This window comes from Penicillium samsonianum (genome assembly GCF_028829775.1).
Source record: "Penicillium samsonianum strain IBT 33392 chromosome Unknown utg000007l_segment0_segment0, whole genome shotgun sequence".
Lineage (NCBI taxonomy): Eukaryota > Fungi > Ascomycota > Eurotiomycetes > Eurotiales > Aspergillaceae > Penicillium > Penicillium samsonianum.
Window position 1 is genome coordinate 1,620,984 of NW_026643265.1, and position 27,986 is coordinate 1,648,969.

The window sequence follows — 27,986 nt, forward strand, 5'->3', positions numbered from 1 at the left end:
AGGCCTTCGTTCCTAGCTTCTCTGCTGGTGCAAATCCACTGGTCACGATGTCTCCAACAAATCCGTCTACGATAGTCCTTTGATCCGTTCGCTTCCGGCTTTCAGCCTGCGGTGTTTCGTGCTCCCAGCGTCCCCCGTTTTCGGTTTTGTTTTAGTATCGTTTGTCGATCTATCTTTTTTTTCTTTTATGTTCTGATCCCATCCGGTGTGGGGTGTGCGTTCTTACACAAGTGGTTTGCGAGTCTGGTTATCTTTTATCTTGAACCCCCCGATGAGAGGGGCAGATGGTATGGTGGGTGGTTTGTTCGGCGTCCACAACATAGACATGGGCATGTGTTCATCTTTTGCGCGAGTGTTCGACATCAGAAAGAAGAAAAGCTTTTTTTTTTTTACATTATCTTTTATGGGATGGTTGTTGTCGAATTGCCACGTTTCTTTTCATTCTTGCAGTCCTTTTTTTTTTACCATGTTCTTTTATCTTTCCCTTTCTCGTTTTTTCTTCTGCATCGCATGGCCTCTTTTCTCGTGTAAAGTCGGCATGGCAGGACATATGTGTGCTTTGGGAATTTCTTGAGGTGTGATTTAAGGTGTTTCGTTTCATTCTTTGGGTTTTGCTAGAAAAGCAGCTAGAAATAGACTTATGATCATATTGACTTAGAAGTGTCTAGGGGAACCTGGGGTACCCTTGGGGGAAGAATATCAAGGTACTTGTATCAGCTGATTTATATGTACTGCGTACCTAGGTACTCTGTAAGATGTCGCGGAATTGCGGAGAAATGGAGAAATGGATATAAGGAGACTCTCCGAAAACTTCCTATGTAACGTCATGGCCATAATCCACCGCCCGTGATTGGAGCGCCTATGGGATCGGGATCTCTAGAATTCGGGATCTCTCAGCACTTCTTCTCTACATATCAACTTCTATTCTATAGTCAAGTATTATACAGGTGAACTACTCTTCCTGTCCCACCATGTCCAACAACCGTCCATTCCTCGCCAACTTCCTGGCCGCCTTTCGCGCCCAGTCAAACTACAAGCCCACCACCCAACAAGTCGGCACCACAACCTCAACCCTCTCCCCCTCCCAAATCTCCCAGAGCGCCCGCGCCATCGCCACAAAAGCTGCAAACTCCGCCCAAGGCTCCTCAGCACCATCATCCGCTTCCGCCGCAGCTCACCACACCCACCATAACCACCACCACACCCATACCCACACATCCTCTCCCACCTCGGCAACTACAGCACCAGCCGGTCCAGTCCAAGGCCCAAGCCCAGCAGCCCCTTCACACCACTACCACCACGACCAACCATCCCTCCCCTCCACACCACCATCATCCACCTCAACACCCATCCCGATCAACCGTGATTCTGCAGACCGCCAGCGTCGCGGGAGTGACTCATCCAGTGGCTCTGGCGGGTTCCGCGATGCTATCGGTCCGGAGAAGTGGTATATTGGTGGGAGAACGCCGGCTGGTGAAGAGCGCTTTTATCGCCTCGGGATGGTTACGAAGGGTGGGGGGCGGCTTGGCGGGAGCGGGCGGGTGGGGAGTATTGATCAGTTGAGTCTTTGAGATATAAGATGTGGGGGGTATGGAGTTTGGTTTAGTTTTCTGTCTGGTCTTGATTCGGTTTTGGGTTGACTTTGGCTCTGGCCCTGACTCTGGCCCCGACTCTGGCTTGGATGTCCGTGGCTATCATCCTGGGACTGCAATCGTATGCTCGATCGGATGGTTTTCTGGCCTTGCTTAATTAACGAGGTTTATGCGTGTTTCTTTTTGCCTTTTCTCGCCCCCGTTCTATCGGTCTGTTATGTGGCGCGGCATTACTGGGCGTCCTGGGACGGTGTTATCTTCTCTTTCTTCCTCTTTTTCGTTTCTTCCCTGCGTTCTCTGATATCCGTTCAGGTCTGGAATCTGGATTCGGGGGATGATATCAGGTTCCAACTGGGGATCTTGGTTTCTTGCTGGTAATTTTGCTGGTACAAAAGAAGCCCAAAAAAGACATACATCTTACACTATTCTACATGAGTTATGGTCTGCGTGGGAATGGGGGTCTGTTTAGTCTCTCGTTTGGCTTTTCTCTCTCCTCTCTCTCTCTCTCTCTCTATTTCTCTTTTTATTCTGTCTGTCTTCGACACTTGCAGGTTGATGGTCAAAAACATGCCTTTCGATGTCAAAATTACTAGTTATCGTCAATATTACATATTTGAATATCCTTACTTAGCACCTTTTCCTATAGACTACCTGCATATGCACGAATAAGGTATTGGCCCCTGTCAATTAAAAGATGAGATTCTGTATGTCCTGGGCAGCTAGCTAGCCCCCTCACACGACCTGCTGTGTAACACAATGCAGCACACCCCCAGTCCTGGGCAAGGCATTAACCTCGACCTGACGAACCTCCCTCTCAGGAACCAGACTCTTCAACAACTCAAAAGCCTTCGCATCAGCCTCAACATCCCCAAACGCCGGCATAACCAGCCCCCCGTTAACGAAATAAAAGTTAACATACGAAGCCGCCGGCGCCTTCTCCTCCCCAGCAAGATTTCCCTCGATGCAGCTCGGATCTGGCTCAACAACATCATGAACCTCAAAGCGCCGCCCACGGGCATCAGTAGATCTCTCCAAGACCTCCCGAATCTCCGAATAGATCTCCCAATGCACCTTCTCCGCCTTCTCATGTGGGCGACACACAACAACAACACCGGGCCTCACAAACCTCGCCTCAGCATCAATATGCACATCCGTAACATCAAGCCCCACCCGACCAGGGAACCAGATGAAAGTGCTAACTCCCAGCAACCGGCCAAGCTCAGCCTCGATCTCCTTCTTCCCGAGTCCAGCATTCCGCGCATCCCCAATAATACTACTCTCTGTCGCCATAAACGTCCCCTCGCCGTCGACTTCAATACCCCCGCCCTCAAGCTTGATAGCCGACTGCACGCGGACGACTACATCCGCCACAGCGTCTGCATTCGCATTCTCGAGATCCAGCACGACGCCCGCGAAAGCCGTGTTTTCGCGCATGGCTTCAACGTCCATGACCGGCCACTCCGCGTACTGTGGGGATGTCTCCAGGGCCTTTGCTGCTGCGGGTGAGACGCGGGACCCGTAGATGCGTTCTGTTGTTTTGTGGCCCCATTCGCAGAAGCGGAAATCGATTGCGTAGCGGGTTTTATCTTCTGCGTCGGCGCTGCGGGTGTAGACAGGTCCTGTGTCGCGAATCCAGCAGTGGTTTGTTGGTGCTGCGATGAGGGTTATGTTGGCGCGGTGCTGGGGTGAAAGAGTGCTTTGTCTGTCGAGGAGGGCTTCAGCTTGCGGGATGTCTTCTGGTCGGGCGTGGAGGCGGACGGGCTCGAAGGCTGCGATTGTTGTCGCAAGGGATATTATCTCGTTGCGTGTTGCGGCGTGCAGTTCGGGTAGGGTCGAGCGTCGTGAGGGGAAGCTTAGGAGGGTTGCTAGGTGGGGCCTTGTTTCTGCTGGACATATGTATTGCTTGTCTGCTGGTTGGTGCGCGAGGGCGCGGTGCTGGATGTGCCAGGTTTTGTTGGTTGGTGGCATGGTTGTTGTTGTTGGATGGGTTGGTTGGAATAGGGGATTGAATTGGTAGGTGACTGGTATGTGAGGTCGGCGTAAGGAGATCTGGATGGGTTAGATCACATGTGTGTGGTACAGGATGTGATGGGGTTGATAGACTGATATACTGACAGTGATAGATGCTTGTCTTAAGCGTTGGATAGAGTGAAGAAGTGGCATGAGAAAGAATGCTCAGGGCAGGTTGGAGGGTATTTATGCTAACGCAAAGATCCCAATGTGGTCAATATGAGGAGATGAGAAGATGAGGAGACAAATGTCAAAGATGAGCCTAAACAAGTTAAAAGGATGAGAACCATTGAGCTGCCGCATTGGGATAGTCCAGGCGATAAGCTTAACATCATAGTGGGGCTTCCAAGGTTGTTATATGGATCTAACCCTTTTTGAACTTCAGTTGGCTTCCCAACGTTATGAAATTGGAATTTGTCAAATGTTCCTGGATCTAAGGAAAGCTAATGTAAATTCATTGATGTCTGAATATCTATCTGTTCACGAAACTTGTATAGAATTATTGTCCCGACTCCTCGCCTCTCAGCCTCTAAGAGATATCTTGATACGAGAGATAAGCGATATCTGGAATCAATGATTGTAGTTCCCTAGGTTCATCTATTGCCGCTATAATGGAAGATGAAATGCAAAAGATGCCGAAGACTCCATGTATACACAGATAACGGCATCTTATAAAAGTCGCTCATATAGGAAATTCAGGTGCGACGTACAGTTCCGAAGTGACCTACTTACATGTATGATGTAGGGCAGTAGGCAGAACTGATACCTGCCTTCGAAAAAAAAACAGTGCTGCCTAACTGCGTAACCCTCATTCAACTCATTAAAGCCCTTTCCTCCTCATTTTCTCCCAACCACAACATCGGAAGTGCAGTGAGCGCTACCAAAACTCCCAAAGTGCCCGTCATCGCGCCCCACCCAAAACGATACTCGACAAACCCACCCCAAAGTGGTCCAAAGAACACCCCCGCAAATTGGCACATGCTCTGCAATCCGAATCCCTGCGCTACGGCGCCCTTGGGTCCGAGAATTCCCGGAACCTTGAGTTCCATCGCCGTGAGCGCGCGCTGCGTCTCAACATACATGGCTGGTGCACAGGCGTGGATGAAAATCCCGGTAAGGAAGAACAATGCTACTAACAGAGCGATCTGTTCATTTGACTTCGTCTGGACGAACCGGAGACAGATGAGGGTGGGCGAGAGAGAAACGAAACAGCCAAAGGCTACGAAGCGGGCACCGAACTTGTCGGTGAAGCCGCCGAAAAGCGGCTCGAAGAAGGCCGGGACGGCCATTGGAAGGAATATTAGTCCCATGCCGAGGGCGTTCCAGCCGAATATCGTTTCGACGAAGATGGGTAGGGTCTTGATGTGATTAGCCAGTTCTTCACACATTAAATACATCGAGTCTGGAACATACCGCATCAAAAGCAGAAAGCAAGAGCCCCTGGGTGAGAAGCGCCCACGAAGAAATCAGCACTCGGCGCTGCTTGAGCATCCGGAAGATAACGAATCCCTTCCTTCTCTGGATGACCGGTGGTTCGCGTGAACCGACAGAAGGAATACGCTGTGCCGTCTCCAGATCTGACTCCAAGTCTCCGTTCGATTCTCCAGTCCATTGAGCAGCGACCTTCTTCTCGATCAAAACCAGCCGCATAACCATGTCAAGCGCAAGAATAGGATACGCAAACCAGAACACGGCATCATACCCACCGGAATTGTACACAACGCCTCCGAGGAATGGACCTAGTAAGAAGCCCGCGGCAATCGCGGAGCCAAGATACCCTATCGTTTGACCGAGATGCTCCTGGTCCACAGCATCGCCGATGAGAGCGAATGCCGCTACCACTACTAAAGCGCCTGCGATGCCTTGGAGCACACGAGCTGCGACAAATGCAGCGATGGAATGCGCCAGCTGCAAGACTAGCATGCAGCCGGTTAATACGACCAGGGCACTGATGAAGGGCAGTCGACGTGTGCGTCCGCGGTCGACCAGATAGCCGAATATGGGACACATCAACAGAGAGGTGCCTGCTTCGGACATGAGAAGGACACTGACCCAATATTCTCCTATTTAATTGTGAGTATGTGATAATTTGCGAGGAAAAGCTGTTAGTGAGGACAGGAACAGGACATACGGTGCTCAAATTCGACTCCGGCTCGGGTTATGAGGGCTGTTGGCATCACGGGGACTATCTGTCGTTCATTGATTATGGGCTCAATTCACATTATGGAAGTGGGATTTTGCTTACCATTGCATATAGGAGGAATTCCTTATTCCAATTGAGTCTCGGTCAGTTGCGGACTTACGAGACATAAACAACTATGCTCCCACATACCGTGAAGGTGGACATCCAGACTGCACCGATGATGAAACCCGTCGAAGAACGAAACTTCAACAGCCAGGGAGCACGCTTTCCCCCTGGCTCTCTCTTGAGGTTTGATAGATCGACCATAGTCATGATTGTCTGAAAAACACGAGCGGTTGTCTGAGTGATGGAAACAAAGAAGTTGCTCGGTAATCGGAATCACTAATATAAGGTCCGACTAATATGAGGTCCGACTAATATGAGGTCCGACTAATTGGAAATTCAGACAAAGCTGAGAATTAAACAAAACCAGAGATTAGTCGATAAATACCAGACATAACAGGCAAGTGAGGACTCTTTGTTGAACAAAGAAGAACCAAGAAACCCGTCAGCCCAGCCTTGACCGAGAATCGGATAGACCTCGTCCGCTTTTTACTCATTGATACTTCACCCAATCGCGGGATATTATGTTGATTGATAGGGCTTGGAAGTGTGCACTGCATGCAAGATTCGTCAGATCGACGTTGCAGACATACCACCATTGCCCATATTCTGCGCATTGGCACCAACCACACCCTCCGATTCGATGATTGCAATCTAAGCCGGAGATCAGGCGTGCTTGGCATTCGTTTCATTGATGCACTCCGTGAATTATTTATTCGGCCAAAAAAGAATACAATCTGCTATTTGGATCTGACGTGGATACATCTTACATACTGTCGTTCTGGGACATGGGTGTTGGGATTGTTTCCACTGCTATTTGGACGGGTATTTGGGGTCCTCTATATATGAGAGAGACTGACATGTAGTTAAATATCTTGGTTATTCCCTGCCCAAAGATGAAACTTTGCTTTTGTCGCCGGAGCAGTGTGGTCGGTAGCGTGGCTGAGCACATGATGGTCTCGGGTAATATTGTCACTCAGATAAGAGGCAAATCGACTCCATCATGGCAGTCGTTGTTGACCACTAGATTGGTTAGTATGCTTGACGTTTGCACATGTTGTGACAGGATGCGTAGCCACGCATTTCCCCTATGCGGCATGTAGGTACTGTCCTGTGCTCTGTGGGTATTGCGGCTCTTCTATTACCGAGTATCGGCGAAGATGTCAGCGTTGATTCCGAGTGTTGTTAAACCCAAATAAGCGCCCTGATGGTGTTTGTGTTCCTTGGTGTGGGTTGTTCGGTAAGATATACTGCGTTCCGTGGGCCTCATAGATACCCGATTTGCATGAGCAACCTGGTATACACCACGGAGGATATAGATACAACCTAGCGTGGACGATTGAAGTAGGACCGCCTTAACCCTGATATACTCTCAGTATACTCTGTAGAAAGTACGCAAATGAACAAGGGGAAACAAAAAAGCCATTATATCTCGTCATCCAGGCGAGTCAACGTACAGACCGTGACGTTTTTCTCCCCGCACTGTACCACCAGCGGCGAGGTCACTGCGCATGTTTATTGTGACAATTGTCAGCAGAGAGCATATAATGTCAGCGCTGAGTGTTTATCGCCAGGACTTCCACGTCCTTCACGGCTCGCAGCTCGCCGGGTATCCGCAGTGGAGGTCTCCGGGCTGATTGTCATCGTAGTACAAAGTGTTAGGGATTTGAAATATAATAATCTAGGGATTTGCAGTTGATGTTTGCAGAGTCGGAGGTCGGGATTTCGGGATTTCGGGATTCGTGGAAATATGAGATGATCTCCACTGTATTGAACTCGGCTCGTGGCCCGAAAGTCTGGGGAAAAAAGAAATTGCGTTCCCCTTCTTCTTTGTCTATGATGGTGATAGGAGGTTGAGAATGCCAAGGCTATGAAAGTATCAGGCCATGGAGGGAAAATCAGCTGTCTAATCGCCAACTGATAAGATCGGGATTTGGGGAAGCGGCCACTCGCGGCCAGAGCGGCCATCGGAGGTGCCCGATGCTCTCTGGATCAGACAATTTGGTGCATTCCAGATAAAATAAATACTGATCTGATCTGCTAGATAATACAATTCTTTACCTTTCATCCTCTTCTACTACTCCTTCTCTTCTATATTCCAAGGTTATCTCTCACTATTCAATATGAGCGCATTGGCAGCTGCCCGCTATGGCAAGGACAATGTCCGGGTGTGCAAGGTGCACCGCGATGAGAAGACCGGTATCCAGACTATCGTGGAGATGACCGTATGTGTCCTGCTGGAAGGCGATATTGAGACCTCGTAAGTCTAGCGACATCTTTTAGCTCCAAAAAAAAAGATTGAAGCTAACACAAAGGTCTCCACAGTTACACCAAAGCCGACAACAGCGTCGTTGTCGCAACCGACTCGATCAAGAACACCATCTTCATCACAGCCAAGCAGAACCCCGTAACCCCACCGGAGCTATTCGGCTCAATCCTGGGCACCCACTTCATCGAGAAGTACAGCCACATCCACGCGGCGCACGTCAATATCGTCACCCACCGCTGGGTGCGCATGGACATCGACGGCAAGCCGCACCCGCACTCGTTCATCAAGCCTGGCTCCGAGACTCGCGACGTGCAAGTCGACGTGATTGAGGGGAAGGGAATCGACATCAACTCCTCTATCAACGGCCTGACTGTGCTGAAGAGCACCGGTTCCCAGTTCTGGGGTTTCGTCCGCGACGAGTACACCACCCTCAAGGAGACCTGGGATCGTCTCCTCAGCACTGATGTCGCAGCGAACTGGCAGTGGCGCCGCTTTACTAGCCTCGCCGAGGTCAAGACACACTTTGAGAAGTTCAATGTTGCTTGGGAGGCGGCCCGCGCTATTACCCTCAAGACCTTTGCTGAGGATAACAGTGCCTCTGTCCAGGCGACGATGTATAAGATGGGAGAGCAGATTCTTGCTGCTGTGCCTCTGCTGGATACCGTTGAGTATGCGTTGCCTAATAACCATTTCTTCGAAGTTGGTATGTTTGACCCTTTCCCCTGTGAATCTTGGATTTGGGCTAATCCCTGCGCTTTTAGACCTCAGCTGGCACAAGGGTATCAAGAACACCGGCAAGGATGCCGAGGTGTACGCCCCCCAGTCCAACCCCAACGGTCTTATCAAGTGCACCGTTGGTCGCGCTGGCCAAAAGGCTAAGCTGTAAATACTTTTTCGAGGATTGTCGGCGAGCTCCGACATGGGCGCTAGCTTGGTTTTTTTGCTTCTCTTGTACATATATCCATTTCCTATACCTTTGGGACCAGGACTCCCTATATCTTGAATCCAATCCGGCACACCTCTTCCCATAATACAGCATTGTAGAGAAGATAGATAAGTATTGTATAGTACGTGGTATTGTGATTGTATGTGCTATAAGTACATTTCAAAAGAACCGCAGGCTCTGAAAGTTGAAAAGTCCGAGGCCAAGTCAACGGAGTAGATAATCAAAAGCAATATCCCAAATGGACTCCACACCCATGCGCTTTTGCAGTAGGATCATAACATCGCAGGAGAATAGAATACAGGCAGACACAGACCCGGTTTAGGTCGGTATTGTAAAATGACGAAAGAAGAAGAGATGAAAAAGGTTGCTTTATGCGCTTGGCTTGTCGGCGGCTTCTTTGAATGCTTCCTGCACTTCGGGCAGATTTCCGATCACCGATTGGTTGCCGAACTTGACGATATTTTCCTTGTAGGGGTGGGCGACACCTTCGAAAGCTGCGCGATATCGGGTTAGACTGGAGTCAAAACATGAAAGACTAGATGGGCTGAATGGATGGGGTCCATGTTGTTCTTGGAAGATGAACCCGTGTATATATCCCTCAAGTAACCCATCCAAGGAGCAGGAGCGCAGCAACCACGTAAGACTTACTCTTCAATCGAGCGAGGCGGGCATCCTTAAGTCGGTTCTTAGGCAGCATGCCTCTGACAGCGCGGCGGAGAACTTCACCACCACCCCATTTGGCAAACATTTGATCCATCGTCATGCTCTTCAAGCTACCGGGCCGCGTCGTGTGCGTGTAGTACTTCTTCTGGAATCGCTTCTTTCCTGTTGTCTTGAGATCGTGACATCCCACAACCACCACGTAGTCACCACAGTCTGTTGAGGGGTCGTAGATGGGCTTGTTCTTGCCCATCAAAACGAGGGCGATCGACGAGGCGAGGCGGCCGAGGGATCGTTCATCGGCGCCGGCATCGACATAGTGCCATGTGCGCGAGTAGGCGAGACGGGTCTGATGCGTCAATAGTTAGAATTGAGTTGCTTGCTAGAAAGTAGGGTGTGCGCGGTTGGCCCGGAAGGCTCCGCATTGAAGCTATTTACCTTGCCGACGAGTTGCGACATCTTGTTGACGCGGTGGAGGGGAGTGTAGGTGCCGGGGTGGGGGGCAATTAGACAATTAATGAAAGGTGGAGAAGTTCAATTGAAGATCTCAGTAACAAAAACAGACCCAGCGCCTAAGTATTCGAGATAATGATGATCTCAGCGTTCTCTGTATTGCTTGTAGCCTCTAACCCGCCCCCGACTGAAGTTCTCCGGGTCATGTGACCAAGCCCTAAGTCTCGTGCCACGCTAGTCCCGAAATAGAATTAGCGTCGCACACTAAGCGAAACCCGCACGGAAGGGCAAATCACTGTGTATGGGAATTCAAGTGACTCTTTTTCCATCTCCCTCGACAACACACTCCCTCCCCCACGACAATCCACCATGGCTTCCGTCCCGAGTGTGCAATGCTTCGGCAAGAAGAAGACGGGTAAGCTCTCTTTTTTTCGGCCGGAGATCAGTGTGAATGAACCCGTGCGCTGACATATTTAATTTTCAATAGCCACCGCTGTCGCCCACTGCAAGGTATGATGAACGCCTATACCCCCTCGGTCCCAATACGTTGTTTCGAAATATCTGGAAGGAAAACAGTCGGAAAGGAATTGTGCACGAAGCGACGAACTGGGATTGAATTTTGGAAGGATATACGAAACAACATGTTGCGCCGTCATCGGGGTCATATACACATTGAACTGGACAACATGCTGAGACTTTTTACAGCAAGGCAAGGGCCTCGTCAAGGTTAACGGCCAGCCCCTCTCCCTGGTCCAGCCCGAGATCCTCCGTTTCAAGGTACGCACAATACATTCGCTCCACCAACTCCCGCGCGCCACAAAAGAAGGGATTCGCACGAATCGCAAACGACAATGGCAAGGCGAAAACGTCTCCGAAATCGGTTTCTGACAATTCACGCTCTAAATTTTAGGTCTACGAGCCCCTCCTCATCGTCGGCGTTGACAAGTTCGCCGGTGTCGACATCCGTGTCCGCGTTACCGGTGGTGGTCACACCTCGCAGGTCTACGCCATCCGTCAGGCCATCGCCAAGTCCATTGTCGCCTACTACCAGAAGTACGTCGATGAGCACTCCAAGAACCAGCTGAAGCAGGCTCTTGCTCAGTACGACCGCACACTCCTGGTTGCCGACAACCGCCGTGCCGAGCCCAAGAAGTTCGGTGGTCGCGGTGCCCGCTCCCGTTACCAGAAGTCCTACCGTTAAATTTTTCTTTCTCACTTGTTACGCGGCGAAAGGGAAAAGAAAAGTTTACGGCAACGGGGAAATGGAATATGTCTGTCTTCATATGTTTTTTCTATCACGACTTACTTCCATGACTTCTTGGTGGACTGGGGACTTGGGAGGATTCGGGGATGTTTGAGCGGTTTTTGTTCGGTTTAACCGCTCTTACATGAGATCAGAGGACCGGGCTAGAGGAATTTGGGAAAATGACCTCTGGTTGTTGTTCCGGTGCCTTGTTGATATGTTTTTCACTGGCGCTGTCCTGCACGGCTGGAAAAAATACCTAGCATAGCCAGGAAAATCTACTCAATGATACTGGGTTTTATCTTGTTCAAATCTTTGTTTTCGGGATCTTTGGGGTTATTTTAGCTATGGTGTTCTAACATTGGTCTCACTTTTTCCCAGATTTATGTTTTCCATACGCCAAACTTGGGCAGGTATATGCTCTTGAAGGTAAACCACCGAGGTACTCGCCCCTCGCTCTCCCATACCGGACCACATCTAGGATTCATGAATCTGCACACTGATAGCAAAGTTTACCCCGGACATTAGCTATCTATCACTCGGATTTGCCGCAAAACGTCATTCCAATTGGATACTATTTCTATTTCTTGTCGTAGCCAGACGGTGTGGCCCACATGAACCCAAACATACAAGAAGAAAACGATGTTGGCACTTGCACCCAGTGCTGCGGCTATCTTTCAACATTTCCAGCAACAGCTCCTCTCGAGGTGCTCCTCCAATGTCTCCAGTAGCTCTTCGCCATATCTCTTGTCTTAACATAACAGCCCGGGACTAGTCATCAGTCAGATATTGCCTTGTATCATCGTTGATAACCTCGGGCAGTGAGCTTACCATTTCATCTGGAATGCATAAACCTAGTATCACCAAGGTAGGTAATTGCAGTGTCTTCTCTTGCCCAACCCTCAATTCGTCTTGGATCGGAAGTTCTTTCTTTCTTCGTTGGGGGTAGCATTGGATAAGGAAGTATGGGATCAGTGCAAGCTCATCATCTTGTTGAGAGTGTGGTGCTGTAAATGTGTTCCCACTCAAAGTGCTATGAGACTCAACCGTTAGCGAAGCATAAAAGACTCCAAACTCATTTGTCCGATCGACCCTCTGTAGTTGAGACATTGTAGTCAACTCTTATCAGAGGCTTTTTTAATTTCTCCTTCATTGATGACTGTGCCAATGCGTAGCCACTCGGATGGAATAAGAACGTTAAAGTCATCATTTGAGAGTCTCAAGGTCTCAACCACAATCTCACGAGGCTCGCTCGACCATTACCAAAGCATAGGGGGAATTGCCAACGTACCTTTGTCGATCAACCCTACGTTGTCGAAACCTTGTGTTCATCTCATATGATTGAACATTTCAACAATCATCATGTGTGGGTTTCGAGACTCTCCCACTTGATATGGATTCATCCACTCTATGTAAGTTCATCTAAAAGCTCATAATTAACTATCACAAAAATGCAGGCGAATGGAAAACTCGCCTTTGTTCATCTCTGTCATCACTGAAGCACAGGAGTGTTCTCATCTGGGATATAAAACTCCACTGCGGCCAAAACATAGGGAAGTTGTAGACATCTCTTTCGAGAGATCAATCCTCTGTAGTGGAAACCTTCTGTAGCTCCTATCAGATGTTTGTAGAAAAGTATTTCATTGGAGCCCATGCCAATGCGTAGCCATCCTCGAAGTGAAGTACCAAACGGTCATCATTTAGGAGTTTTGAAGGTTTATCGATTTGGGAAGGTTCTCTCAAATCTCACGGTTAACATTCACAAAAATGGAGGAATGGGAAACTTGCCTTTCTTTCTTTGCCTCGACCACCACTGAAGTATAGGCGTGGTCTCATCCAAGTACGAGCCTGGGAAGATTTCTCTAAAAAGTCATAGTCAATGATCAGGGGAATAGAAACTTACCTCTCTCTCCTTTTGTCTCGACAATTCTTGAAGCATACGCTTGTTTTGATCTAAAATGTCATAATAAATCATAAGGAGATTGAAAACGTACCTCTCTTGATATTCGTGAGCCTCAAGCTCCTCGCGTCAGGTATGTTTTCTCTATTCGTTGTCTTGCCAAGGCAGGTCACCGAATAGAGAAGGCATAAAAGATCATCATTCGCGAGCTTTCGGGCGTATCCATCAGTGTGTCTGTAGTCACTGCACGACTATCTCGAGTCGCTCCCACAAATAGTGAGGAGCGAGAAGTGCGAAAACCGATCTAGATAATTGGAAAGGTCAGCGATATTGATCCAAACAGGAGCCTGGGTGTCAATTGAAAAAACAAGTTCTCTTCTTTGGCTTTGTATCAACCTGAATATTCAATTTCAGGACCGGAGAACCGGCAAATGAGAGGCCAGAGTATTGCGGTGATCTGTATCAACATTCTTGATTGGGGTAATTGGCCTCGCATCAGATTGTTCTTTTCATGTATTTTCCTCACAGTCCACAGTCAAAGTGTAGACTAGGGTGATCAAGTGTAGTTAAGATTGGTCATCATTTTTGTGGGCTTCAATTGTTCTTGGATGATCAAGGGCTTGTGTCCAGTCATACCTGAATGGGAAATTGGCAATCTAAAGCGATACATTGGAACGATTAGCAGAGAAGCTCCAATATCAGCGTAGGGGGGGTTGTGTCATACGTTGAGAATATCGGCATTTTCGTCTTTGGTCCCATATTAGCCTGAGAGTTGCGTATCAACATAGGAAGCTGGGATCGAACAGAACAGAGTTGCCAACGGTTTGGTCCGAATTGACTTTTTTATTTGTCGCGCCTCAGACAGACTGATGTAGCTCATGGATGTTCAAGTTCCCGTTTGCGAGATTTCAAATCCCCAAGGCATTAGTCTGTAGAGCCCCGAGGTATTCGTATAAAGTCATACCTATGTATGCATAGAAAGGAACTAAGAGAGACGAGACCCTTTGATCTGGAAGTGTGAACTAGAAGCTCCAATGCGGTATTGGATCACAACAACAGACGAGTCAGTGATGAAAGTCGAGTATCCTTGTTTCTTCAACCCGTACCGGTATTCAATTTTCATCTTGAATTGTCTGTTGAACTTTCAAGGAAAAGGGGGCCCTTCAAATTGTAGTCCTCATCATTCGAACTTTCAGATGATTATGCTGCTAAGGATCCATTGGAGTCATAGTGAGTCACACCTGAGAGTGAATATGGGATAATCTAGATACCAAGAGCGTTAGACGGAAGAAATCCAACGTAACAAGTTCAGAAGAGCTGCATGATCGGCCAAGGAAATAAGGCATTTTTTTTCGCCTTGTATCAGATGTGCTTCGAACCTATCACTGAGCCCATTGGCTCCGATGGTCCACGGTCCCTCAAAGTGTAGTAACCTTTTTTTGTCATCATAAAATGTGCTTTCTGCGACACCGAATATCCATTGTGCTTGTGGGGTTCGAAGGAGGATCATACCTTAGCGTACAGAAGGCAAATCTAGAATATCTTGAGGTTGTTAGCGAGAACTCCCAATATCAAAGCAGAATAAGGGCCATAGAATCAGCTGAGGAAAGAAATATCCTTTTCTCGCATCGTATCAGAGCTCTTTTCAGTTTTTTTCTTTTTTCGAAGCTTTTCATGGTGTCCATTGGCCTAGTCATTTGGCTGGCCACGGTCACTCAAGCTATAGATTCTCATCATAACATGCGCTTTCGGGTCCACCGAGTATCCATTGTGCTTGTGGAATGCGAGGGGATTCATATCGAGCTAGTGAACATGGAATGCTTACCTAGGTATCTTGAGAGTGTTAGCAAAAGTATTCGAACATTATTCCATAGTACTAACCGTTGCATCATCAAACCAAATACTCTTTTGTCTTGGCCCAGATCAGCTTGATGTTTTCAGTTCCATCCAAAGTTTGCTTTTAGCCCATTGGTTTCTGTGGCTCGAGTAGCCATCATTTGCGAGTTTCACGGATAATTAAAGTGGTAGTATCGTCATGTATGCGCGTGTCGATCGGATGAATACTATGTATATTTCCCACATGTTAGCGGAATCGGTCCAATGATGCAATATAGTAAATCATCATATCACCAATCGGGGAAACCAGTGTTTTATCTCACATCAGAGCAACATCTCAGCTTTCAACGCTGAGGATTGAGAAAGTTCTTGTATGATCATTCGCCGGATTCGACTCGAGGGACGAGTCAGACTTGAACTTGAGGCTCAAGTCATACCTAAACATAGAGATGGTATCCTGTATAACTAGATTAGTGAAAGTGGTGTTAGCCAACGTTCACATATCCCATAGAAAGGTTGTTATGGATAGGGTTCTTCTGCTTCCGTTTCCTTTTATATCAGATCAATAAATGTTTCGGCATATCTGCAGATTGGACTGTGCACTGAATTTAAGGTCATCATAGACGACAGCGCAGTAAAGATGACTCTCATACTCCCCTAGGGTATAATGGTAAACCACAGTTGCTCACCGTATTCAGGGTCCAATACCAAGGAAGTGTTCACATGTGCATCCGTCGTACACACCCAGCTGCCATGTCTGTGCATATGGAGGAATGGCTGCTGCTAGAAAGTTTGGCGACGGGGTTGAGGGGATATCCTGGATTGAGTTAGGATCAATCAAATTTAATGTTATCAAAGTAAGTTGCAATAGCATACTCTAAGGGGGAAGACTCACCAAAATCCTTTTCAACAACTCGTGTTCGTAGCTCATGCTGTGTTCTGTTAGGCCATAGTTCGTTGATGTGATGGGTAAACGAACCGTAATGCGACGGGCGAAGGCAACATGGCTGGTACCTACATGTAATGAATGGAAAGTAAAAGAGAACAGATCAAAAGACTAGTTGGAACCTACCGGCATGCTATGGGATCTGAAAGAAAGGATAGTGGACTGGAAGCTGGAACACGTCCCGAAGGTTGTCAACGAAGTATGTCTCTGTCACGTCAACGCAGCCATACGTAGGAAGATGCAGTTACATACGTACGCCGTAAAACGAAAAACAAGCAAAAAGAAAAGACATCTACCTAAAAATGGAATGGTAAACGGCTCAACCGCGGTTTGAATCTCAGCCGAGAACTGCATACAAGCAAAATATCATGAGGGGCTCTATATCCATGTGCACATATATTAGATCTACCCTGCTGCCCCTAGCGGATACCATTTTAGAGCACGGCAGTACCATAATCTTGATTATTGAACTCCTATTCTTCGCCAATAGTGTAACCTGCGCTATCCAGGATTGGTTTGTGTTAGACAAGATTATAGCCTCCCTAGGCCATAAGCATATAGCTTGGGTTTTGCTACACTCTAAATGTTAAAGCTTTCTACTTCTAACAGTGATAACTGGCTACGCCATAATGCCCGTTTCAATCAGTGCCGCTGTCTGCGAACATTATGGTCCTAATGATGCACATACCTACCAATCGCCCTGAATGCCGGGCTCGTATTACTGATAGTTTAGTTCCATTATAGTAGTCTAAACTTCATGCATAGAATATTGGGTAACTGGGCTAGTTTCTGTGCAAGCGAAAAAGTCTTTTCTTTTTGGGCTTTCTGGCCGGCTTTTCAACACTTAAACAGCTACATGCCTCTATCCGAGCCATTTATAGTGCCTATTACACTAATCAAATGCATGTTCGCATTGTATATGTTAATAATTTTGAACAGCAAATTTGAAAGAAAAAAAGTCCAAAGCGGCCTGTTGATATTAGAGCCTTATAGAGTTGGATACACATGTGTGTATTAACTAGGGCACGATATGATCGCCTGATCTTAGGACGGGTATGTTCGCCTCAGGCACTACATGGCTGCCCCTATACGCCTGAGGCAGAATCCTCCAGGGCCGGAACCTTGGAAACACTTACGATGCTGACATAATTTCACCGGCAAACGCGACCAGACGCGTGGTGTTCGCGTGCCTGGATTCATTGCGCGACACTGCTTTGATCCTCCCTTTCCCCGCAACAATCGTCAGTCCAATCTACTCTTCTTTACGCACATAGCTCTATTTAATGGGTAGTGGTCTCTGAACAAACCATAATGCCTACGGCTCGCGAAAGATTGGCCGAGCTGAGGGCCCTCCGTGCCTCAGGAAAGAAACGAATTTCCACATACGAGGTCGAGGACCAGGGTGACATCTACGACGAGGTTGATGATGACGGTTACAAAAAGGTTATCCGAAACCGTCTTGACCAGGATGATTTCGTCGTCGATGATAACGGTGCCGGTTACGCGGACGATGGCCGTGAAGTGTGGAACGAACAGCCCGCAGAATATGACAGCGACGAAAGCGACGAACTACCCACACGAGGCAAGGCTGCCAAACGAAAGAGGGAAGAGGAACAACAGCGAAAGGAGAAAATGAACAACGGCATATCCAAGTACTTCAACAAAGGACAGGCTGCGGCTTCTGCTCCCAAGCCCAAGGTGAGTGCTTTTTGCTCATGGAATTGAAACCCTCGTTTTGACAATCTCTTTTACCAGCCCGCTGCTACTGCCGAGGACGATGCATTCATGGCCGATCTCCTCGGAGAGGTCGACACCAATGTCGCATCGAACCACGCCCCAACACGAAGCATTGTCAAGTCAGAAGCCCGACGCAAAGTTCGTGTTCTCTCCCCGCCCTTGTCTCAGAAGCATCGCCGCGAGAAGCTTCATGCAAGAGACGAAAATGACATGCCAAGCTCGCCAATGAGGGACCAGGCACTCCACTCTGACGATCTCGATGACGGTCCTCTACCGATGCCAGACGATGATGATGTTCCCATGAGTGATATCTTGCCCTCATCTCCAATTAGCAAAGCAGTGGAGCGGAGGAACACTGTTCCAGTCAAGGCTGAAGATCCGGAAGACGATGATGTTGACCTCATGGACGTGGCAGAAGTCACTGGAGACTCTGGTCTTAAAACGAAAACCATCAACATGACCGGCAGTCGGCCGCCTCCGAAGATCAAGCATGACGTTGCTCCTACACCAGAAAGCTCGTCCCCAATCAAGTCAATGCCAGAAGTAATTGATGCTTCTTGGAATGACGTGAGGAGCAAATTGAACGTTCTCAGCAGTCCAGCCCCGGAAATGCGATCCTTTGGGAAACTTCGCGCCCAAGATGTTGTCGAAGAGGACGGCAGTCTGCGCATATTCTGGCTGGATTATACGGAAGTCAACGGCAGTCTTTGTCTATTCGGAAAAGTGAAGAACAAGCAGAATGGATCCTTCACTAGTGCATTCGTTAAGGTTGACAATATCTTGCGAAAGCTTTATTTCCTTCCGCGTGAATATCGATACAAGCACGGACGAGCGACTGAAGAGGAGGTTGACATGCAAGATGTTTACTCAGAGGTCGACGAGATGATGTCAAAACTTAAGGTCGGCATGCACAAGATGAAACCATGCGAACGGAAGTACGCATTTGAAATGCCCGGTGTCCCAAAGGAGGCAGAGTATCTCAAGCTACTCTACCCCTACGATAAGGCTGCGTTGCCAATGGAAACTAAGGGCGAGACTTTCTCGAACGTTTTCGGTACAAATACCTCCCTATTTGAACAGTTTGTTCTCTGGAAAAATATAATGGGCCCTTGCTGGCTCAAGATCGACCAGGCCGACTTTGCGGCAGTAACCAACGCATCCTGGTGCAAGTTCGAATGCCAGGCCGCCAAACCAGCACTCATCAGCCTCGTCCCAGATTCCGAGAACCTGGATGCCCCGCCCTTAACCTTAATGAGTCTTTCTTTCCGTACCCAGCTCAATGTCAAGGAGAACAAGCAGGAGATTCTAATAGCGAGTGCCCGAGTGTATGAAGACGTTTCTCTAACTGATACCACTCCCCCGGAGAAGCTTCCGTGCAAGACATTCACCGTCATGCGCCCTGCTGGTGGATCATACCCAATGCATTTTGAAGCCGAAGCACGAAACCAGCGGGGGACTGTCATGCTCGAAAAAAGCGAACAGTTCTTACTCAGCAAGTTCCTGGCTATGTTTGAGAAGATGGACCCCGATGTGATCATGGGCCATCAGCTGCAGGATGTTGACCTAGGCATTCTACTCAGCCGGATGCGTGAAAAGAAGACGCCTGGCTGGCATCGTATTGGCCGACTCAGGCGTGGAGATTGGCCTAAGAATTTCAACAAGGGTGGCAACTTCTTTGCCGAAAGGCAGTTGATTGCTGGAAGGTTGATGTGCGATGTTGCCAACGACATGGGCAAGGTAATGTTCTCCTCAAAGTGAGTATATGACAATGCTGACAGCTATTAGTCTCTTATGATGAAATGCCAGTCGTGGAGTTTGACTGAGATGTGCCAGCTCTACCTTGGCCAAGGCAATGTACGCCAGGAACTAGATGCTGAAGCGGCATTGAGGACCTGGGCGACCACCAAGGAAGGTCTCATGAACTTTGTCAATCATTGTGATACAGATACATACTTCGTTGCAGCATTGGTTCTACGTCTTCAGATGCTGCCGCTCACGAAGGTCCTGACCAATACCGCTGGTAATTCGTGGGCACGCACACTTAGCGGTACGCGTGCCGAGCGCAACGAGTATATTCTGCTACATGAGTTCCATCGCAACAAATACATTTGCCCAGACAAGTACTCGTCTCGTCTTCAGAAGGCAGAGGAGAAAATGCAAGATGGCGACGATGACGAGGCGGGCGACAAGAAAAAGAAGGACAAATTCAAGGGTGGTCTTGTTTTCGAGCCGGAAAAAGGTCTTTACGACCGCTTCATCCTTGTTATGGACTTCAACAGTCTGTATCCCAGTATCATTCAGGAATACAATATCTGCTTCACGACAGTGGACCGAACAGCTACGGTAAATTAACTCAAACCAATCCCTCGTCTCATTTCGTTGTTCTAACATATGCAACTAGGCTGAGAATGAGAATGAAGAAAAAGTTCCAGATGTGCCCTCCTCTGACCAAGATCAAGGTGTTCTACCTCGGCTGATCGCGACGTTGGTTAATCGTCGACGCGAAGTGAAGAAGTTGATGAAAGACAAGCGTGCCACACCCGAACAACTGGCCATATGGGACACAAAACAATTGGCCCTGAAGCTGACTGCCAATTCCATGTACGGATGCTTGGGATACACGCAGAGTCGGTTCTACGCTCGACCTCTGGCAATGCTCACCACCTTCAAGGGACGTGAGATTCTGAGAAACACTAAGGAATTGGCTGAAAGCCAGCAATTGCGAGTTATTTACGGTGACACCGATTCGGTCATGATCAATACAAACATGGACAACATGAGCGACGCCATCAAGGTTGGCGAAGAGTTCAAGAAATCGGTCAACGAACGTTACCGACTTCTAGAAATTGATATCGACAATATCTTCCGTCGACTTCTACTGCATGCCAAGAAGAAGTACGCTGCCGTCAACCTTACTGAGGTGGATGGCAAGTACGTGGAGAAATTGGAGGTCAAGGGTCTTGACATGAAGCGTCGTGAATACTGTGCCCTCTCAAAGGAGGTATCGTCGAAGCTGCTCAACGAAATTCTGTCCGGTGAAGACCAGGAAATCGTGCTCAACAAGATTCACGAGTACTTGCGTGAGCTTGCAGAGAGGATGAAGGAATACACAATCCCTGTGCAGAAATACGTGATCTACACTGTATGTGATGAATCCGAGGAATTTTCTGGATCACCTTGCTAACGCTTTATCAGAAACTTTCAAAACGACCCCAGGAGTACCCCAATAAAGAGAGCATGCCACCGGCACAAGTCGCTCTTCGCGAAATTGCCCGGGGCAAGACAGTTAGACCGAACGACGTCATCTCATATATTGTGACCAACGGAGACTCTGAAACCTCATCTCTGCCTCCTGCCAAGCGATCATACACCCCGCAGGATGTCCTGAAGTCCGATTCAGGGCTCAAGCCAGATGTTGAGTTCTACATTCTCAAGCAAATCTTCCCTCCCATTGAGCGTCTCTGCGCCCCAATTCCTGGCACCGATGCCGTCCGTCTCGCCGAGTGCTTGGGTCTTGATACTCGCAAATATCAGATCAATACCTCTAGCTCCAGCAGTCAGCAAAACGCCGAGGTCACCCCGCTCGAGTCCCAGATCCCGGACTCGGTTCGGTTTGCCAATTCCACGCGACTGTCCCTAAGATGCCGATACTGCAAAGAACAGTCTGTGTATGAGGGGCTGGTGACTTCATCACACATGTGCACTGCTCACGGAATCGTTTGCCCGAACCAGAGCTGCCAGAAACCCTTCTCAGTCATGACAATTGTCGCCCAACTGGAGAACCAGATCCGCGAACAGACCTCGCGATACTACGAAGGCTGGTTGGTGTGTGACGATTCATCATGTGGCAACCGCACACGGCAAATCAGCGTTTATGGACACCGGTGCTTGGGTCCCCGAGGTCGTGCAGAAGGCTGTCTAGGCCGCATGTCGTACGAGTACTCGGAGAAGGAGATATACAACCAGCTTCTCTACTTTGCCGGTCTCTGGGATGTCGAGAAAGCTAAGGTCGCTGCGGAAAAAGAGACAGGAGAAAAGAAGGACAGTGTTACCGCCCTTGCAGAGTTCAACCGCACAAGATTCGGTACGATCAAGGGGGTGGTGGACAGCTACCTGAAGAAATGTGGTCGTCAATGGGTTGAGATGGATGGTCTCTTCCGCTTCATGTTGCAATAGATGCCCCGGTGGCGCATGGTTTTGGATATTTGTAAATACCTAAGGATATTGGTTTGGGAAAGTTAGCATGGTCATGATTAAATCGAATTGCATATTTTAGGGCCTTCAAGTGTCCCGAGTGGACGTTGAGTGTTTTTATCCACACCCGATGTATCAAGATCTGTCTTATCTTATCACAAACCCCCAATTCCCCCAAGGTCCGGCCACCCCACTCCGTCATTCTTCACTTCAGCTTGATCGCCAGTGCAGAGCAGATATCCCTGCTCAATTGCTGATTGGCTCTTTCAACAATGTCTGTCAAAAGGGTTTTGGTCATTGCAGGATCAGACAGCTCAGGCGGAGCGTAAGTCCAAATCCCCCCCCGCAAAACCAGCTGGGAAAAAAAATGCTGTACCCCATCAATTTATCTCCGAAGCGATACTTAACCTTGTAATCCCTATCATTTACGCTGTATCATGATTTAAGGAAAAAGCTCTAACATATTCCAGTGGTCTCGAAGCTGATCAAAGGGTCCTTGCGGCCCATGGATGCTATGCTCTCACTGCCACCACTGGGTTGACAGCACAAAATACACTAGGTGTACAAGACATCTTTGTTGTGCCCTCAGAATTTGTGAGAAAGCAGATCAATGCTGGACTGGAAGACGTTGGTGCTGATGTAGTAAAACTGGGTAAGTCATTTGCATTTCATGATTCGTACTTTTTATACAGAACTGCCACTGACGACCCCCTAAGGCATGCTCTCGTCTGCCGAGACCATTGATGTCATCGCAGAAACACTACAAGCTCACAAAGTCCCTGTAGTCGTTCTGGATCCGGTATGCTCAATGTCCTATTCTCAAGCTGTCACTCTAACAAGCATCAACAGGTCATGGTTTCCACTAGTGGCTCCCAGTTGCTACCAGAAAAAGCAGTCAAGGAATTACGGACAAAGTTGCTTCCTTTGACCACGATTCTGACACCAAACATCCCCGAAGCTCTTCTCTTGTTGAAAGATGCTGGGGCAGAGACCTCTGAACCGAAGGACCTAGAGGAAATGGTTGAGCTTGCTAAGAAGATTTGCTCATTGGGCCCTAAGGCGGTTCTCCTCAAGGGAGGTCATCTTCCTTTGACGAAAGACCACAAGACATCCCAAGACCCGAAAGAAGGAACCTTAGTCGTGGATATCCTCTTTGACGGGACGACAGCCACTTTATTCGAGACAGAGTTCTTGGTAACCAAAAATACCCACGGCACGGGCTGCTCACTTGCTTCGGCAATTGCTGCAAACCTAGCTTCTGGCAAGGATATGATCAGAGCGGTCCGGAGTGCCGTGCGATTTGTTGAGGTAGGGATCAAGACAAGCATTGATCTAGGTAAAGGGAGTGGGCCGATCAATCATTTCCACTCCACCTACACTATGCCCTTTGCGCCGTATGTGACCTATTACCTGGATCTTTTGATTTCCTTCGTCCTAACTGTATGCTATTTAGCGGCCGATTCCTTGAGTACATCTTGGACCGCCAAGATGTGCAGCGAGTATGGCAGCAGTTCACCCACCATGAGTTTGTCGAAGGCATGGGCCAGGGTACGCTGCCTATTGAACGCTTTAAGGCGTACCTTGTGCAAGATTATCTCTACCTGGTGAGACAGCCATCTTCATGCGGTTGGGAGAAGACATTTAACTTATCAAAACTCAACCTGCAGGTACAATTTGCCCGAAGCAATGCACTTGCATCATACAAGGCCAAGAGCATGGATTCAATAGCAGCGGTAGGTGTTCGCCATACTTGTTTTCAATAACAATCTAACAAAATCACTCCAGTCGGCCCAGATTGTCCTCCACATCCAACGGGAAATGGCATTGCACGTCAACTACTGTGCCTCTTTTGGCCTTTCCAAGCAGGGGATGGAAGATACACCCGAAACTATCGGTAAGCAGGTCGTGCTTCTTTATAAACTCGACATATGTGCTGATCTCGATATGTATAGCTTGCACCGCATACAGTCGATACATTTTGGATGTAGGCCAATCGGAGGACTGGCTAGCCCTCCAAATGGCCCTCGCACCATGCTTGATCGGATATGGCGCCATTGCAAAACGGCTGCACACGGGAGAGAACACGCTTCGAGAGGGGAACACTTACTGGGAATGGATCGAGAATTATGTTGCCGACGACTACATGGAGGCTGTACGACTAGGTTCAGGTAAGCAGATTATGAAAAAACGAGTGGAACATCTAACTGATTCATGTCATAGCATTGCTGGAGGATCACATGCAAGATGTGTCACCTAGTCGCATGGAAGAACTGATTAAGATCTTTGTTCGGGCTACGGAATTGGAGGTTCGTTTCTGGGATATGGGCCTCGGAGACAAGGAGCAATAGGCTATCAGATCCTAGTCTGCTACCTATACTTGTCATGAAAATGGATTGTCCCTCTCTCGATCTTAGAATTCCAACCTTGGAAGGTTGCTGTGATTACCTTGTTCTATATTAAATGCTGTAGCTTGCTTGTTGGAACAATTTTACCTTAGTATAAATTACATTAAGAAACAACCACATTTCAACGTCATCAAGCTGTGTTTTTCCTTCCAGAATGATCCATAATAATTCACCCTGCATAGAAAAAAACATTAAACATTGAATGCACTGAATGCCGCCCAAAATACATATTTGCCTCTCCCCAAATAGATGATTTTCGAAAATCTATCACTTTGCCGTCATTCAACATTGGTCGCCACTCGTGCTCAGCTCACAAAGAGCCTGCCTCGCCATCTTTTCATTATTTGCCCCCTTTATATCCATGGACCGTCGATGCCTGGCGCAAATTTAAAAAGTTCCTAATTTTTTCTGCCTGAAGTTGATAACAGCGACCAATCAAAATTGAAGTAGACAAAAATGGTGCAAGCGGCGAGTACCCGCTAATCCTGTTTAGGCAGGCGGTTTGAAAGGTACCTGATTCAGGCCTGGTCATGTGATGATACCGAGAAAAATACAAAGGGAGCTAGGCCTAATCTAATTTTTACTCGCGCCTTCCTCCCCTGGCAAGTTTTTTTTTATTTTTTTCTCCTTCCTTTTCTTTCAAGTTCCCGTTTCCTACCTTTTCTTGTGAACTCGTCCTTCTTTCTTTCTTCTCTCTTCCTACTTCATATTCCTCATTCTCATATTCTAATACCCCTCTCTCCCTCACATCACCCTTTCGCAGACTTGATTATGTCGTACGGAGGTGGCTACTCTCGCGGTGGCGGCGGTGGCGGTGATTCATACCGGTAAGTTCATCCTCACAGAGACTTTTTCTTTATCTTCTTTGTCTATCTCATCAAATGCACGGTTTTCTGGGAAAATCCTCGAGCCTGCAGTTGTTTGCGATGGCGTTGGGCCTCGGGATTCTGAGTCTACCTTGGTTTCCCAACCAATACCAAAAGAGACACCGCACATCGCAGGAAGAAGAATTTATGCTAACTTTGATATTCTAGCTCCCGCGGAGGTGACAGCGGCTACTCTAACGGTGGCTCCGGAGGTGGTGGCTACGGCGGCGGCGGCGGTGGTGGTTACGGCGGTGGCCGTGGAGGTGGTTACGGCGGCGGCGGCGGTGGTGGCTACGGCGGTGGAGGTGGTGGTGGTTACGGCGGCGGTGCTGCTGGTGGTGACCGCATGAACAACCTCGGCGCTGGCCTGAAGACTCAGGACTGGGGTAAGTTCATTCCAACATGCAAACGTGTTTGTTCGCGCAATACTAACTTTGGTTCCACTTAGATCCCGCCACCATGCCCAAGTTCGAGAAGTCGTTCTACAAGGAGCACCCTAGTGTTACTGAGCGCTCAGAGGAAGATGTTCTGGCCTTCCGCAAGGAGAAGGAGATGGCCATTCAGGGTACCAACGTGCCCCGTCCCGTCGAAACCTTTGACGAGGCTGGTTTCCCCGCATACGTTCTGTCTGAGGTCAAGGCCCAGGGCTTTGATGCTCCTACTGCTATTCAGTCTCAGGGTTGGCCCATGGCTCTGTCCGGACGCGACGTCGTCGGTATTGCCGAGACTGGTTCCGGCAAGACTCTGAGTTACTGTCTCCCCGCTATTGTTCACATCAACGCCCAGCCTCTCCTCGCCCCCGGCGATGGTCCCATTGTTCTTGTTCTGGCTCCTACTCGTGAGTTGGCCGTCCAGATTCAGGCTGAGATTACCAAATTCGGAAAGTCCTCCCGTATTCGCAACACCTGTGTTTACGGTGGTGTCCCCAAGGGTCCTCAGATTCGTGACCTTTCTCGCGGTGTTGAGGTTTGCATTGCCACTCCTGGTCGCCTGATTGATATGCTCGAGGCTGGTCGCACCAACCTTCGTCGTGTCACTTACCTCGTTCTTGACGAGGCTGATCGTATGCTTGACATGGGTTTCGAGCCCCAGATTCGCAAGATTATCGGCCAGATTCGCCCTGATCGTCAAACTTGCATGTGGTCCGCTACCTGGCCCAAGGATGTCCGTCAGCTCGCTTCTGATTTCCTCAACGACTACATTCAGGTCAACGTCGGCTCCACCGACCTCTCCGCCAACCACCGCATCACACAGATTGTCGAGGTCGTCTCGGACTTTGAGAAGCGGGACAAGATGATTAAGCATCTCGAGAAGATCATGGAGGACCGCTCCAACAAGTGCATCATTTTCACTGGCACCAAGCGTGTCGCAGATGAGATTACCCGATTCCTCCGTCAGGACGGCTGGCCTGCGCTTTGTAAGTTTTCGATGGGTTCCCCACTGGCACATGTGCACGGTACTAACATATTTTCCAGCCATCCACGGTGACAAGCAGCAGAACGAGCGTGACTGGGTCTTGAACGAGTTCAAGCAGGGCAAGAGCCCCATCATGGTGGCCACTGATGTGGCCTCGCGTGGTATTGGTATGAACAAACTACATCCCCCTCCCACTTCCCTTCCCCCCTTTTTGTCCCCCCTTAAGGGGCCCTTGAAAACACTCACCCGTGTTGACGTTGTGTCATACAATGGCACGGTGCTCAACTCTCTCGAAGCACGTCGGTGTATATACGCCGCGTCCAGGCGCATCTGGTCATCCTTTATGGTTCTCATGCCAAGAGGACCTTGGACTCACAGTGCAGCACAGCAGCAGGCATTCTAGCTTGACTTTGATTCTCTATTCTCCATCTCTTGTGTGACAGACTCGTAGAAGAGTCGAAATTCTTTTCACACAGCGTTGTTCTTGAACTGTTGAACTGTTGAAGGCTGCATTTCCAAGGTTTCTCTAGGACCACGATAACACCGCCATCCCATGGATTCGCTTCCCTTGGGATTTTCTTTCAAAGAAACCCATCAAGAGAGCAGTGATGCATCAAGTCCTGCACGACGGAGAAAGGGTCCTTCATGGCCATACTCCTCATACCCCCTCACTAATGTTCTATTTGCTAACGAAATTCCTCTGAAAGATGTGCGCGACATCACTCATGTGCTCAACTATGATTACCCCAACAACTCGGAGGACTATGTTCACCGTATTGGTCGTACTGCTCGTGCTGGTGCCAAGGGTACCGCCATTACCTTCTTCACCACTGACAGTAAGTTTACCATGCATGTCTTGGACATTAAGAAGTTGTACTAACCTCCCTTTCTCCAGACTCTAAGCAGGCTCGTGACTTGATCACTATCCTCACTGAAGCTAAGCAGCAGGTTGACCCCCGTCTTGCCGAGATGGTTCGCTACGGCGGCGGCGGCGGTGGTGGTCGCTGGGGTGGCCGTGGACGTGGTGGTGGCCGTGGTGGCTGGGGTGGTGGTCGTGGCGGCGGCGGCGGTGGTGGTGGTGGCTTCACTGCCTCCAACTCTGCTCCCGTCGGCGGCAACCGTCGTTGGTAGATGCCTCGCTGCTGCTCCCCGTGCAGTCAGCCACTTTGCCTTGTATTGTGCTATCCCGGTAGACTCTTTTCCATTTCTTTGCCTTCATGCGTAACTCGGGCAGGACGGCGTTATCTTCGATGTCATAGATAGTTTTT

The 27,986-nt window shown here is 48.7% G+C and overlaps 10 protein-coding genes across 10 annotated transcripts; 6 read left to right on the top strand and 4 right to left on the bottom strand.

The window, feature by feature from the left end:
* Positions 1-971: 971 nt before the first annotated feature.
* N7471_011447 (uncharacterized protein) lies at positions 972-1,571 on the top strand (the record flags this gene model as incomplete). The annotated part of the gene is made up of 1 exon (XM_057284166.1): positions 972-1,571. The coding sequence occupies one exon, from the start codon at positions 972-974 to the stop codon at positions 1,569-1,571; it is 600 nt and encodes a 199-aa protein (XP_057130432.1).
* Positions 1,572-2,324: 753 nt separating this feature from the next.
* On the bottom strand, positions 2,325-3,560 carry N7471_011448 (agmatine deiminase family protein; the record flags this gene model as incomplete). The annotated part of the gene is made up of 1 exon (XM_057284167.1): positions 2,325-3,560. The coding sequence occupies one exon, from the start codon at positions 3,558-3,560 to the stop codon at positions 2,325-2,327; it is 1,236 nt and encodes a 411-aa protein (XP_057130433.1).
* An 854-nt stretch (positions 3,561-4,414) lies between these two features.
* Positions 4,415-6,057, bottom strand: N7471_011449 (MFS transporter; the record flags this gene model as incomplete). The annotated part of the gene is made up of 5 exons (XM_057284168.1): positions 4,415-4,960; positions 5,016-5,665; positions 5,734-5,791; positions 5,848-5,868; positions 5,935-6,057. 5 exons carry the CDS (start codon positions 6,055-6,057, stop codon positions 4,415-4,417), a joined length of 1,398 nt encoding a protein of 465 aa, XP_057130434.1.
* Positions 6,058-7,970: 1,913 nt separating this feature from the next.
* Positions 7,971-9,002, top strand: N7471_011450 (urate oxidase; the record flags this gene model as incomplete). Its single annotated transcript, XM_057284169.1, has 3 exons — positions 7,971-8,107; positions 8,173-8,819; positions 8,878-9,002. 3 exons carry the CDS (start codon positions 7,971-7,973, stop codon positions 9,000-9,002), a joined length of 909 nt encoding a protein of 302 aa, XP_057130435.1.
* A 168-nt stretch (positions 9,003-9,170) lies between these two features.
* On the bottom strand, positions 9,171-10,325 carry N7471_011451 (mitochondrial 54S ribosomal protein uL13m). Its single transcript, XM_057284170.1, has 3 exons — positions 10,161-10,325; positions 9,711-10,071; positions 9,171-9,556 (listed from the first exon to the last, which is right to left on the bottom strand). Exons 1-3 carry the CDS (start codon positions 10,179-10,181, stop codon positions 9,432-9,434), a joined length of 507 nt encoding a protein of 168 aa, XP_057130436.1. The 5' UTR covers positions 10,182-10,325; the 3' UTR covers positions 9,171-9,431.
* Positions 10,326-10,544: 219 nt separating this feature from the next.
* Positions 10,545-11,376, top strand: N7471_011452 (40S ribosomal protein uS9; the record flags this gene model as incomplete). Its single annotated transcript, XM_057284171.1, has 4 exons — positions 10,545-10,590; positions 10,663-10,685; positions 10,881-10,952; positions 11,086-11,376. The coding sequence occupies 4 exons, from the start codon at positions 10,545-10,547 to the stop codon at positions 11,374-11,376; spliced, it is 432 nt and encodes a 143-aa protein (XP_057130437.1).
* A 4,472-nt stretch (positions 11,377-15,848) lies between these two features.
* N7471_011453 (uncharacterized protein) lies at positions 15,849-16,454 on the bottom strand (the record flags this gene model as incomplete). The annotated part of the gene is made up of 3 exons (XM_057284172.1): positions 15,849-15,971; positions 16,050-16,168; positions 16,397-16,454. The coding sequence occupies 3 exons, from the start codon at positions 16,452-16,454 to the stop codon at positions 15,849-15,851; spliced, it is 300 nt and encodes a 99-aa protein (XP_057130438.1).
* A 957-nt stretch (positions 16,455-17,411) lies between these two features.
* N7471_011454 (DNA-directed DNA polymerase alpha catalytic subunit POL1) lies at positions 17,412-22,013 on the top strand (the record flags this gene model as incomplete). Its single annotated transcript, XM_057284173.1, has 5 exons — positions 17,412-17,798; positions 17,856-19,574; positions 19,623-20,180; positions 20,239-20,979; positions 21,033-22,013. 5 exons carry the CDS (start codon positions 17,412-17,414, stop codon positions 22,011-22,013), a joined length of 4,386 nt encoding a protein of 1,461 aa, XP_057130439.1.
* Positions 22,014-22,303: 290 nt separating this feature from the next.
* On the top strand, positions 22,304-24,379 carry N7471_011455 (uncharacterized protein; the record flags this gene model as incomplete). Its single annotated transcript, XM_057284174.1, has 9 exons — positions 22,304-22,356; positions 22,502-22,683; positions 22,748-22,830; positions 22,881-23,425; positions 23,485-23,635; positions 23,699-23,764; positions 23,817-23,925; positions 23,984-24,199; positions 24,252-24,379. 9 exons carry the CDS (start codon positions 22,304-22,306, stop codon positions 24,377-24,379), a joined length of 1,533 nt encoding a protein of 510 aa, XP_057130440.1.
* Positions 24,380-25,207: 828 nt separating this feature from the next.
* N7471_011456 (DEAD-box ATP-dependent RNA helicase DBP2) lies at positions 25,208-27,849 on the top strand (the record flags this gene model as incomplete). Its single annotated transcript, XM_057284175.1, has 6 exons — positions 25,208-25,263; positions 25,471-25,688; positions 25,751-26,719; positions 26,778-26,885; positions 27,426-27,554; positions 27,614-27,849. The coding sequence occupies 6 exons, from the start codon at positions 25,208-25,210 to the stop codon at positions 27,847-27,849; spliced, it is 1,716 nt and encodes a 571-aa protein (XP_057130441.1).
* Between the last annotated feature and the right edge of the window lie 137 nt (positions 27,850-27,986).